The following is a 13,781-nucleotide window of genomic DNA, read 5'->3' on the forward strand; positions in this document are numbered from 1 at the left end:
AATACAATAAGGATTGTATTGAATATGTAGATTGCTTTGTTAGTATGGACATTTTAATAATAATTCTTCCAGTCCATTAGCATAGAAAATCTTTCAATTAATTTGTGTCTTCTTCAGTTTCTTTCATTAATGTCTTACAGTTTTCAGTGTACAGGTCTTTTACTTCTTTGATTAAATCGATTCTTAGTTATTTTATTCTTTTGGATATAGTTGTAGATGAGATTGTTTTCTTAATTTCTCTTTCTAATAGTTCACTGTTAATGTATAGAAATTCTACAGATATTTGTATATTGCTTTTATTTCCTACAACTTTACTGAATTTGCTTATTCTAACAGCTTTTTGGTGGAGTCTTTAGGATTTTCTATATACAATATGCCATCTGCAAATAGATAACAGTTTTACTTCATTATTTCCTAATTGAATGCCTTTTCTTTTTCTTGCCTAATTGCCCTGACTGGGACCTCCAGTACAATGTTTAATGAAAGTGGCAACAGCGGGCATCCTTGTCTTATTCCTTAGAAGAAAAGCTTTCAGCTTTTCATCATTGAGTATGTTAGCTGTGGGTACCTTTTCCTTATTGAGGCCTCTGGTTTTTCATTTTTGGCTGATGCATTTTAGTTTCATCATTTTAGACTTCCAACTTCAGATCATTATATAACATACAATAAAACTCAGACATGGAGATGTACTTAAGATTGAGTAAAATATATTTTAACAAAATAAATTTAAATACATTAAGTAAAATACATTTAAAATTTTTATATAGAAGGATGTCACTTTAAAAAACCATTATTACATGCATTGTATTATTTTGATTATAAGTGTGTTTGTTATAGAAAATTTGGAAAGTGAAAAAGCATAAAGAAAAACATTACCCAGAGATAGTTAGTCTCTGTTCCTGTTTTGGAGTATTGCATGAGATGTCTCTGTCAGGCTCAGTCTCTACTTGTCTTTCTCTCTTTCTCATATTTATTTATTGTATTTAAGATATATTCTATATTTATAAGTATATGACATATCTCACGCATACACACACATACCGTCACACACACACACACACACACACACACACACACACACACACACACACACACAGAGTATAGACTGAATTATTTGCCTCCAAAATTCATGTTGAAGTCCTAATCACAATGCGACTGTATTTGGAGTTAGGGCCTTTAGAAGGTAATTAACATTAAATGAAGTCATAAATATGGGACCCTAATTCAGTAGGACTGGTGGCCTTATAAGAAGAGAAAGAAAGTGAAATCTTTCTCTTTCCTCTGTTGTGTACATGTACCAAAGAAGGTCCCCGTGAGCATACTGGGAGATGGTAGCCTGCAGACCTCAGAATGAAATCTACCTTGCAGACACCTTGATCTTGGATTTCCCAACCTACAGAACTATGAGAAATACATTTCTGTTGTGTAAGCCACCCAGTCCACAGTATTTTGTTTCGGTAGCCCAAGCTAACACGTGCATGCATGCATACACACACCAATCCTATGTGTACACAGACACACACATTTTAAACAGAAATCGAGGTCATTTTCTATGTAATATAGTACTTTTAAATTTTTTGATTACTGTTAGCATAAATCACAATGTGATTAAATTATATTTTTTCTCATATATGCTGCATGCTTTCCCATGCAAGTGAGACTAGTTTAAATTTTTGTCATGATTTAAAGCTTTATTTTGTTTTAGACATGCCCATTATATAGTGATAGCTCAGGTTTGTTGATATTTGAGGGGTCTTTGTTTTTCTTTTTTATTTCTGTAGACTGGAAGACATATAACAGATTATTTAGATGATGAGTTTAGCAGAAGTGGACAGTTACAAGTGCAGGGGTGACACGTGGAAAGACATGAGCTTTTATGTGTAGGCTCTTAGGGAATAGCATGAAAAGGTATGTAGCATGCATTTTGGAAATTTCTGTTCTGAGTTTAGCTGTGTGTTGTTTTCAGCCAGCAATACAAGGCTCAATTTTCTATCTCTAAAGCTGGGTGGGGCTTGGTAGTAACAGGAGTGCCCTGAAGGCCAGCCACGAAGCTCTCTGAATACGCCCTTCATTTGTGACATCAGTGGGTGACTGCATAGAGCCCGCTGTTCCTTCTTGGGTCTGGACTATTCCAGACCACTGAGTCTGTGGGATAATTGTGTGCTGGGTCAGGGAGGAATCACCTGCTGACTCCGGCTGCTGCCTTTGTAAAGTAGATCTGATGACACTGGCTCCCTTGAAAAATTGGTGTCAAGCTAATTCATTACATTGCCCAAAGGGAGAAGACAACCTTTCTTACGGCCTTGATACAGAAGCACATCACTTTTTCTGTGGCACTGTGTGTGTGTTTTTTTTTTTTACCAGCATACTATACTGAGTGATTAAATGGAACTCAGGAGGAAGGACATGCAATCTATGACTAGACACTGGAAGCCCATTAGTGTCCAGCCTGGCCTGGTAGAGTTGAAATTTGCTAAAACTGTGAGAGTCTGTGGGCAAGAATTTTGTTGGATTAAATATTATTTGGAATAATTCTGTCATATACCAGGACCCTAAAACTTTTTGGTTAAACAAAAATGTTAGTTGTGAATTTCAGGTTTTTTGCCTGACTTTTTTTTTTTTTTTTGTAATTCTAATTATGCTAATGTAGCAAGATATGGATATTAGTGATAATACTGATAAGTAGATATAGATAAATCTACAGATTAACAGATTGGTACATAGATATATCTTATATAATATAGATATATCTTTACATGTAACATAGACATCGATACAAATCTAGAGATAACAATATAGAGATAGATGTAGATAATATATAAAAGAGTGTCTTTTTTATTCACTGATACATCCCCAGCATGGACTATCACCTGCCAAGTAGCAGATGCTCATTAAGTGTTAGTTGAATGAGTTGCAGAAAAAGCTAACTGGAGGATGAAGGGTTTCAAGTTGATAAACTACAGCACTTACTCCTTTGAGCATCCTCCAAATGCACCCAGCCAAACAGAGATTATTTGGAAGATACAGAAAATTATAGTACAAACCCGGGTACAAAAAACCTGGTAGCTTAAAAAACATACCCATGCCCAGGCCCTGCCCCTGAGATGCTAATTTAAAGGGCTAGTGCGAGGCTCAGGCATGGTATTTTTTAAAAACTTCTTGGGTGATCCACTGGTTTAGCAGGAAACAAGCAATGTGTGGATACAAAACTCTAGTCCTGTTTTTGACTGAGATGCAAATGATTAGGCTGGATAACTATGGTCAGTGCAGAGGAAGGGTCTGCTGAGGACCCAAGTAGGTTCCAAGTGTCAGAGAATGTGCAGGTAAGATTCAGGTGGAGGGAGGAGCTGGAAGGCTGTCCCAAGCAGACATGATCACTTGAGCAAAGCCTGGAGGGTGGAGAGAAGTGTGTCATTTCTGTGAGGGAGAAACAAGAGTAGGTTAGCTTTACCAACCAAAGTTTAAGGCCAATGTCAGATTGAAGCTTTCTGAGTTACAAAATGCTACTTAAAGTGATCCTTGCACTTAGCTTTCTTACCATGTGTTAAAGTTTGTACTATACAGACATGTCCTTGTAGAACTGTCTGGTGAACTCTGAGTATTTTGGGCTTCTGTTTAGGTCAAATATACTAAAGTACTTGTGATCACAAGATCCTGCTCTACTTAAAAAGTCTAGTTAAATATTAATGTGAGGAAATTTGCTCTTGCATATTTTCACACGTAATTTCTTTAATTGGTATTATGCATTTTGCATAATTTAAATACAGACATCTGGGTGATTTGCTCAGCCAGCAGAGAGGACTATTTCATCAGAAAGATCTACACAGCATCTTCTCTGAATTGCCTGCCAGCAGTTAGCTGTGTAGCATTTAAATAAAGAATGATGTTTCTGCAGTGGGAAGTGTAGTAGAAATTGAACTGGCCCCAAGAGTTTCTGTTCATTAAAAGGACAATATTAATTTTATTTACTGTTTAAAGTTCAACTGCCAGTATGCCAGGAAATTTATATTTGTTAGTACCATTGAGTATGTGGTAGCCAGGTTCTTTTCTTGCTGTTTCTGCCCTGGTGAGTCTGGGACTGTTCACCATCTGTCTAAATGTGTTTCTTTTGACTACCGGTACTGTAATGTGGATTGTTTGAAAGTTATGGGAAAAATATAAAGGCTTTTGCATTCCCATTTCAGATTTTATAATGTAATAGTTTCACTCTGATATCAACTTCATGATGCTAGGTTCAGATATTTTGGATACTTGTTAAATTATTTATGATAATAGTCTTTTAGAATTAAACCTTTACATTTAAACAAGATTCTCCTATAAGCTTGACTTATTCTGGGCTTTTTAAGTATTCATTTGAGGTTCAAGAGCTGTTTTTGCTTAGCAAGGAGCGTAAATAGGCCAGTCTCAGCCCTGGGTTCAGAGGTCACAAATACTGTTCATTAGTTTGGTTCTCAATGATCTCATCCCTGTCTCTCATCCCTAGGGCTTGATTTGTCCTAGACCCACTATTTGCTTTCTGGAGAAGCAGATAGACAATAAACCGATAATACAATTTTGATAGCCTTGAGTGCTCTGAAAACAATAAGCCAAGTGGAGTGATGATAGAATGTGCCTGGGAGTAGGGGAGTAGTGGTGAGGGAGGACATAAGCTTTATCTGAGCAAAGACTTTGTCCATATCACTCACTGGTGATCTCCAGAGAGCTGGCAGCGTATATGATAATAGCTGACTGACAAGAAGGAGCAAGCCACAAAGATTTAAGCGGAGGATTTCCCAGGCAGAAAGAACAGCATGTGCAAAGGCCCTGCACTGGGAATGAGGAAGCCACTGTGACTATTGTGAATATTGTGACTCAAGTGGAGAGTGGAGGGCGATAAGGTTGGGGAGATGGTGAGGGCCTAATTAATTGAGATGAGGGCCGAATTAATTGAGGTATGGGCCATTTCAGTCTAAATGCATGAGAGAGCCTTGTAGGGTTTAATGTCTGACCTCTTAATATTTTGAACAAATGTCTCTCGCTGTCACATGAAGAATAGGTTCAAGAGTAGTAAGAGAGGACGCAGAAAGATCAATTGGGTCATGTCAGAGACTCCAAGCAGGAGACGGTGGTGGCCAGACCAGGCCAGTAGCATTGGAGATGGAAAGTTGTGGATGATCCAGACTGTCTTGCAGCTAGAGCTAATGGACCCACTGACGGTGTGGCTATGGGTTTCGAGGCAAAGGGAGAGATTGATGGTGGCTTCTAGATGAACTCACCTGACTTTTTTTTTTTTTTTCCCATCCTGTGGATTGCTAATTCTGTCTTCCAACTTGAACTTCCTTCTTCCCGAGGCTTCATCCTGATGCTGATCCCTGGTCATCCCTTGCCTCCCTAGGTCTGTGGTATCTGCCAGACCTTTTCAGTTTAGGTAGATTTCCAGTCCTTAACTTTCACAAACTGTTCTTTCCCTTCTTTTTCTGTTTTTTCATCTGATTATGATTCAAAGAACATAATTAATAGAGCTCTCCCATGAAGGATTACATGCTACCAGTCAGCTTTGCAGGGACGTAGAACATGCTGCTAGCCAGCAGATATATTTTTCTTCACCTCATCATTCTCTCTGAGAACATAGCAAAAATAAAGTTATTTCCTGGAGGAATGTGAAGGAGATTCTTGTTTCTTTTCATCATAGTGTGCTCATGTTGTATGGACAAAGGGTAGAGGAAAGCAGGATGAAGGTTGAGGCATTGACTTCCTGGTAATCTTGGCAACTATTGTCTTTCTCTGCTAGATGGACAGGATTCTTTCTATATGCATAAGAATGTACAAGGAACAGTGCTTCACTTCTGGGTAATGCCAGCTTGTGGCAAACTCTCAGGATTTTATAGATAATTGGTTTGTGTTGAAAATGATTGTTTCATTTTTATATTATATAAAGAACATGTAAATTACTTGATGACACTTGCTAGTTAAATTGGCGAGTGAGCTTTAATAAGTCAGCAATACCCACGTGCTGAGCTATCTGGAAAGTAGAACCAGGAAATGTCAGGATTTTTTTTCCTAGCCATAAAAATCTTTTGGGTATTTATTGGATTTTTGCAACTTTTGCAAACTTTCCAATTTCCTTATTTCTTATTAAGAAGAGTATGTAAAACAGTTCAGAAGAATGTCTCTACTTACAGTCAGTCTAAACTAATTGTCACCTTAGAGTCTGTCTTCCTCTATAGTGTTTGTCTAGCAATCCCCCCATCCTGCACCCCCCGCCCCTCCCAGCCCCAGCTAATTCTGACCCTCTTTACCCTCTTTTTCTGTTCATTCTTCACATCCTTGCCAGATTCGTCTTCTGAAGTATCAGACAGCTCCTGTCTTCAAAATTCTCAGTTGGCTTCTTGGTTTCTCAATCAAAATAATGACCCATCTGCCTGGCTTTTCAGATCATTTTTTCCAGGTTTATTAGTTAAACTGGATGTCCAGAGGTTTCTTGTATATGTTCCCACATTTTCCACCTCCATATCTTCATTTAAGAAACCCCTCAAATCCGAAGTACCTCTTGTTTTTTTCCTTCCCTTTTGTGGCCTGCTGAAATCTTGTTTTTGACTTTGATGTTAAAGAGGCAGTTGGAGATGACGCATCACAGATTTCAAAGAAACGAGATAATGATAAAAAGCAAAACATCTCACTCTGCAGCAGAAACCACTGTAAAATCACTAATAGATGTCAGATGAAAAAGGTCGTGACTGAGGAAGAGGGAAGGTTGTAAGGGCATGTTCCGAAGCTTGCGCCTCAAACTGAATGAGTGAGGATTCTAAAAACCCTCCTCAGTACCCTCAGGTCAGGGAAGAACAAATTCATTTTCCTGCTCCTATTAAGGAATCATAGATGTGGCTGATGGTGATAACTGGGAAGATGCTGACTCTCTCTGTAAGTGAAGGCCCGGTGAAACAATAAGCAGCCTGAGAGAAACTGTCTCCATTGGAATGGAATCTGCTCAGGCAGGAGGAAGGAGCTCAATAGGGGATATTTAACCACCTTGTTAAGCGAGGGCAGAGCCCAGGAACTCAAAGCCTCTACAGCTTGTCAGCTGATATTTCCTGGCCCTCTGTCATTCCATCAGGCCAGAGAAGAGTGGATGCAACACAGACTACTCAGTCTTTGAGCTAGAAAGATCCTGGATATGGCAGGACAGGAGTCAAGGAGTTACTCATCCTGTGTTAGAGCGTATGGAGTTTCTGGAGAGACACACCTAACCATACACACGATGAGAAAAAAAGGAATAGGGCGAGTATATAAACATAGCTCTAGAGGTGGATGGGTGGCTAAATGGACAGATGGACAGACAAACAGAATGCAAGAAAAAGAATAAAGCATGCAAAAGATAAAAAAAATCCAGATCAAGATGAAAATATACCTAAAGGCAAAGAAAGAATTTCTTACAATTGCTTCATTCTGTGGAACAAGTTAATGAGAAACAAGAGTTTAATAAACAAAACAAGATGATAGATAATAAAAAGCAGAATTAGATGAAACAAGAGAGATTGTAGACTTAAAGATAGACTCGGATTTCTAATACAACATCCATTGCAGGACCAGTAAAGTTAGAACTATCAAGGAAAACAATAGATGCCATTGAGATCAAATTAGTAAAAGTTAAAGGTTTGATTATCTCGGTGAACACAAGTGAAATGATCAAGATATTAAAGCAATTAGAAGCTAAAAGATAAAACAAAGACGATGTAATACAAGGATAATTGGTGTCCCTAAAGTACACAGTCAACAAATGAAAAAGAAAATAGAATATAAAAACAAGACAATTTTCATGAAATGAAAAATAAATAAACTGAGTCTGTAGATTAGAAGGCTGTATTGTGTTCCAGGAAAATTTAGAGTATGGAATGTCTGATATTGAGATCTATCCTAATTAACTATTGAATTTCAAGTATACAAAATTTCAGAGATCCAGGCAGAAAACCAAATTATATCCCATGGATAAAAAGTCAGATTAGCTTCATATTTCCTTAGAGCAGCATTCAGTTTCAGAAGACAGTGGGGCCATGTCTTTACTGTTCCAAGAGAAAAGAAGTGTGAGCCAGCATGTGGCCCAAATTAGTGTAGCTCTGATGTCATTCAGGTGTAAGGGCAGGAGGCAGATATTCTCAAACATATACAAGTTTGAGTATTGCTGTTTAAAACCAAAACTTTTATGAAAAATATATATTCAGTGCTATCAACCTCTAAATATGTTTCATAATGTCTTAACTTAGAAGGATATTTTAGGAAGTATCTCTTGTGAAGAAACATTTGGTTGAAATTCAGCAACTACTTTTCCTAATGTGAAATTCAAATAAAATCAAATGCATTTAAAAAAAATTAAAGAGTAGTTTTGCTAGAGAATAACTTTATTTTTTATAAAAGTCTTCCTGCCAGTCTGACTTCCTCCTTCCCTTCTCACATGCACACTGGGCATGTGCCCTAAGCCCCAGTTGTGGCGCTCTTCCTTCCATTTTGCTGTTGTAGTCAAGTTTGCAGAAATTAAGTGCACTTTATGCTATGAGGCATCTCTACAAAATTCCACTAGTTAATAAAACACATAGACTATTCCACAAAAAGATTTTGACATTTAATATTTGGCTATCAAAAAAAAAAATCCACTTGAAATCACTTACTCCCTAGAGTGCCAAATTTTCAGTATTTATTGAGTGATAGTTGTATACTCAGTGCAGCTGTGCTCACCTAACATGTTTAGTATGAGGAAACACAGTTTCTACTCTTAAAGAGTTCTTATACTTGAGGTGGCACAGGTACATTGCCACAGTTTTCCCAGTATTTCCCAAGCAAGATCTAGCTTTCAGGTGGGCTTCTCAAGACAGAAAAATAGATTTTTGTTGTTCATAAATTTTTATATTGATTTTCACTTATTTATTCAGGAAAGTTGTTGAGTTTTGTCAGATACAGTGCTAAGTATGAAGGATGTGGTTATGATTAAGAGGTTGAATCCATGCTCAATCTCAAACGAATATAGTGGTTAGTTACATGGTATGCTCTCAGCGAGCCAAGCCCATGTGTGGCCTTCTTCCCTCCCATCTGGGCAGCCCTGCCTGCAACTCACCTGAACCTCTGGAATCTGCCAGAAGTGATGCTGCAATTGTCCCAGCACTGGACACATGTTTTAAATTCAAAGGTTGAAGAAAAACATATGGAATATATTATTTGCAAATGTAATGAACATGATATTTAAAGTAAGCTGATTCTGTTTTGACACTTTTAGTCAGGCTATAGCTTTCCTTTTAATGCAAATATTGGTTGCCAAAAGATTTGTTTCAATACAAAATATGTGCAGCTATACATATTTTATCACTTTCTTTACTTGGGACCCAGTGTGCCTGGAGTTGGGGAAGTGGTCGCCAGCACTGCTATTTAAATATTCCATCTTATCAAGGAGGTGTTTCATAAATTATGTATAACAGTAGATGCCACTCAATAAATATTTTATATGTGATAGATATCTTTGTCTGAAATCACTTTTTCACTTGAGCAATGATTTAAACCCTCGTTTTTAGTTTTATTAGGTGACACTTTTATAATATCATGTAGCAAATGCAGCTTGAATGTCATAGAGCTTTAGGGCAGCATTAATCATAAATTCATCTGCCTGCACACTCAATTCTGGAAAACTTTTTCTTAATTCAGATTTTAACCATTCTATGTATGGAAGCGTGTGCGAGTATGGCTGGTGTGTATGCGTGTGTGTGTGTGTTAGGTATGGGTTGGGACAAGTAATGCTTTTGACCTTAATGGCTTTGAAATTTAAATAATTTTCAAAGTTTCTGAGACTTACCTTAAAGAAAGGAAAAAAAAAGGGGTTTCAGTGGTTAAAAAAGAAAAAAGAAACCAAACTGGTTTGGGATGTAGCCTTTTGGGGGATTTATTGTCCACTTTTAAGCAGAAAGAAAATACCTGTGTCTCTGGACTCATGAGAATAGTCACTCTCCTTTTCACGTGGACCTAGAGGCCTGGAACAATTCATTGCCAGAAGGCTGCCTACCATGTGTGCGGTAGGCAGTCACAGTTCCGAGCTACCAGATCTTCCAGTGAGGACGTTGTTTTATGAGATGGAACTGTATGATTAAATTCTCCACTGTAATATATATGTTTTTAAATTACATATATTTAACTTCTTGAATTCTCTGGGCAGAAGGAAACACATGAATTCGACTAATATCCCAGAGGTAGGAGCAGGGGCTGGCTTATTTAGATGGCTCATTTCAGCTAAGATTTGCAAGGGCCTTGGTGTAGCAAATCAAGATGACTGAAGTCTTTGACCTCAAGGCCTGAAGTTCTGAGCCTTGGGATGAGAACCTGGCTGATAAGAGGAGTAATTGAAGAACAATGATATGCTTCATTTCCTTCTCTTGAATCTAAGTAATGCATTGGTCATTTTCTCTGCGTATCTATTTAATGGTTGTTAAATTAAATTACTTTCTTTCAAGTTGTGGTTTTTATGTTTTCTTTTTAATCATCTTTTCTGCCACTTCATTCCATTGCCCTCTTACATGACTCCAGCTCTGCATGTGTGTGTTTAAAACTCAAATGTCTGCAGAGATGAAGGCTTGAGGGACTTCTCTGTTTCCACCGCCCTTCCCCAGCATCTCTTAGGAGCTCCCTTGTCTGCACGGTTGTGAAGTTCTGAATCTTTCACCTACAGAATGGCAGACTCTGTATGTTGTTTTAATATTTAAATGACACAAAATACATTTGTATATTTCAGGAATGTAGGGAGTACCGATTGTGTTTTAGGCAGAGCTGGGCGCTGGCATTCCAGAGCTATGCCTTGGTCACTGCTGTTGGATTGCTGAGGTAGGGGTGGAGAAGAGATTCACTAGGAGTGTATCTGACCAGGAGCCCCGGTTAATAGCTTGGAACTTGCTCCCCTGTTGCTCCCATCACACCTGTCATCACAGAACACGATGTCATGCTTTTGGATGTGACTCATTGTGAACTTAGCACAGCTCAACCTCCAGGCTGGAATTTTAACCTTCAATCATCTGGAATTTGTCTGCTTTCCCTCAGATTTGCCTAGAAGCCTGATTTTAGAGGTCTTTTATCTTAGGTCAGGTGGACCTGATATGAAGACATAGGCCAGCCAGTCTCTTTTCCGAAGGGCTGCCATTGACCACCGTTCCTGCATTTCTTTAGATTCATGTATATCTAAACTCATTCATTCATTTGACAAATATTGAGGAGCTACTCTGTGTCAGACATGAAATTAGGCATTGGGTTACATTCTAGTCAGGGGATAAATAATACACTTGTATCTAACATATCATATGGTGATAATTGCTAAGGAGAGAAACAAATCAGGATAAGTGAGGTCGATGATTACTGTCTTGTATGGGGTGATGGGGAAGGTGGCTTTTGAGTAGAGACCCGAGGAAGTGAAGACCAAGTTTTATATGGTAGTTCTTCTCAATTGGGGATGATCTTTTACCCTAGGGGTCATTCGACAGTATCTGGAGAGACTTTTGGTTGTCACAACCTTGGGAGAGAGGTAGTGTGTTATTTGTATCTATTGGGTGGAGTCTATGGATGCTGGTAAACAACCTACAATACAGAAGATATTTTTCCCATAATTAAGAATCATCTGGTCCAAAATGTCAGTAGTGCTGAGGTCAAGAAACCCGGCTTTAGGAGAAGAGAGGGAATAAACGATGCCAGAAGAAACAGCAACCACAAAAGCAGAAGGAAAAGCAATGACTAAACCCTGAGATGGGGGCAGGCTGACAAGTTTGAGAACAGCAAGGAGCTGTGGATACCTAGAGAGGAGTGAGCAAAGGGGAGAGTGCAGGAGACGAGGGCAGAAGGTTAGCAAGGGATGTGATTGTGTAGTGCTTTGTAGGACCTCACAAAAGATTTTGGCTGTTATCTCAGTGAAATGTAAGGCCATGTAAAGGATCTGAGCAGACACACAGACTCACAGACACAGACACAGACACACACACACACACACACTCACACACGCAGTATGGAGTTAAGGGAAAGGTCTGCCTGGGGATTTAGATTTGAGAGTCATAGCATATAGATTTCAGGTAAAGTCGAGAGACAGGATGAGATCATCAAAGGAGTGACTGTAGGTAACTAGACTTCCAAGGATGAAAGATTCCATGGAGCGGGTTCAGGAGAGAGCAGGAGAGGAGGAATTAGAGAACCACAAGTGTAGAGAACTCTTTGGAGATTATTTTCTCTAATGGTTCAGAGAGAAATTGGTGGTAGCTGGAGGGAGATACAGAGCTAAGGGAAGCGGTGGTTGTGGTGGTGGTGGTGGTGGTCGGTGAGAGATATTTAGCGGATTTGTGTATAGATGGGAATGAACAGTAAATAAGAGAAGGTGATACTGGAAATAGGGTCAGGTAGCTCTGGTGTACCTGTAATTAATGCACAAGAAACGATTGCTCTCAGGAACATGTACAGTTTAACATAGTAACTGGACAGATGATGCCAGCAAATCAGGAGACATCTAGATATTAAGTAAAATAAAGGTTCTGAAGAGGGGGAAAGAATACTTTGTAGCTGGTTGGTTATAAAACCTTTTCTAAAGAAGACAAGGTTTGAGTTTGACTTCAAAGAGGCTATATATATCTGGCAATAAGTTTAATTGATTTTATATTGAGCTTTTATGTTTCAAGTTCACTTTGCCTACCATATGCCAGGATTTCACCATAAAGTTTAAGGGCCATTTTTCTTGCAGTTTCAGTTTTTTGATGAGAAAATTTTCTAACACTCTAAAGAATGTGTAGTTAGATTTTCCCTTTCCTCAAAGTAACCTTTTCTTTTTATTTTTTCCCCTAATTTCAGGAACAAACTCTAGCCCTTAGGAAAGAAGGGATTGGAGTCGTTTTAGATTCTGAACTGCCCCATTTGATTGGCATTGATGATGACCTTCTGAGTACTGGAATCATCTTATACCATTTGAAGGTAAAAACTGCTTAAGTGGAACATTCTAATTTTGTTTTCAGTTTTCCCTTTAGACACTAGCAAGTTTTGTTATAATATTCTATGTCAATGAACACAGCTATTGCATTAAAGAATATACAACACATCCTTGAGCCCTTTGGGGATTTTCAGCAGTTCACTGGGATTCTGTGGTATTAGAATTCCCATTGTTATGGAGTTCTAAACTAAATGAAAATTCATTTGCTTTGCCTTCTAATTTGTAGAATCAGTAAGAGGGAGGTAAGGAACAAAAAGGCAGATAGACTGAGGAAGAAAAGTCACAAGCACTTAGAACTGAGGTTGGCTTTATGTACCGTTTCCTCATGTTATTAATAAAATTGTTTCTCCCGTCTGTATTATTAAACATGGTCCTGGACAGGCTATTCATGTCAAGAGAGCAGAATCTCTGCATCAGCATCAGTGCTGCCTCTGTAACCTCGACCTAGCATCCTCTCTCTGATCCATGGCTTAAAATGAGAATGGTATTGCACTGTGCTTTGTGGGCTCCCACAAACTATCTTTAGACATAAAGAAACCCCTTACCACTGGAAGAAAAACACTCACCAGAAAGGGTCAGGAACATCGGTGAGATGACTGTCATAGGCAAGTTATTGATCCACACCAAACCTACCTGTTTGTTGTTGAACATTAAGCCCCAGGAGTTCTGCTGTCATTTTCCAGGCAACATTGGATATTATTTCAGAGCCTCAGTGCAAATAAGGCACTGAGGCAGTGGCCTTCCCTAGGACATTGGCATGGCCTTCCCTGGGACATTGCTTTGGCCTTTTCTGGGACATGGGCCATTTCTGTGGTCT

The 13,781-nt window shown here is 38.6% G+C and overlaps 1 protein-coding gene across 7 annotated transcripts in view; it reads left to right on the forward strand.

Annotated features, from left to right (window-relative positions):
- Positions 1-13,781, forward strand: part of KIF16B (kinesin family member 16B) — a 276,301-nt gene that overhangs the window by 116,099 nt on the left and 146,421 nt on the right. For all 7 annotated transcript variants that reach the window (XM_039874451.1, XM_039874452.1, XM_039874453.1 and 4 more), the window contains exon 13: positions 12,829-12,948. In XM_039874451.1, the coding sequence (XP_039730385.1) occupies positions 12,829-12,948 (120 nt within the window). The remainder of the gene's footprint in view (positions 1-12,828; positions 12,949-13,781) is intronic.

Source organism: Pteropus medius, unplaced genomic scaffold (assembly GCF_902729225.1).
Source record: "Pteropus medius unplaced genomic scaffold, Ma_sr-lr_union100, whole genome shotgun sequence".
Classification (NCBI taxonomy): domain Eukaryota; kingdom Metazoa; phylum Chordata; class Mammalia; order Chiroptera; family Pteropodidae; genus Pteropus; species Pteropus medius.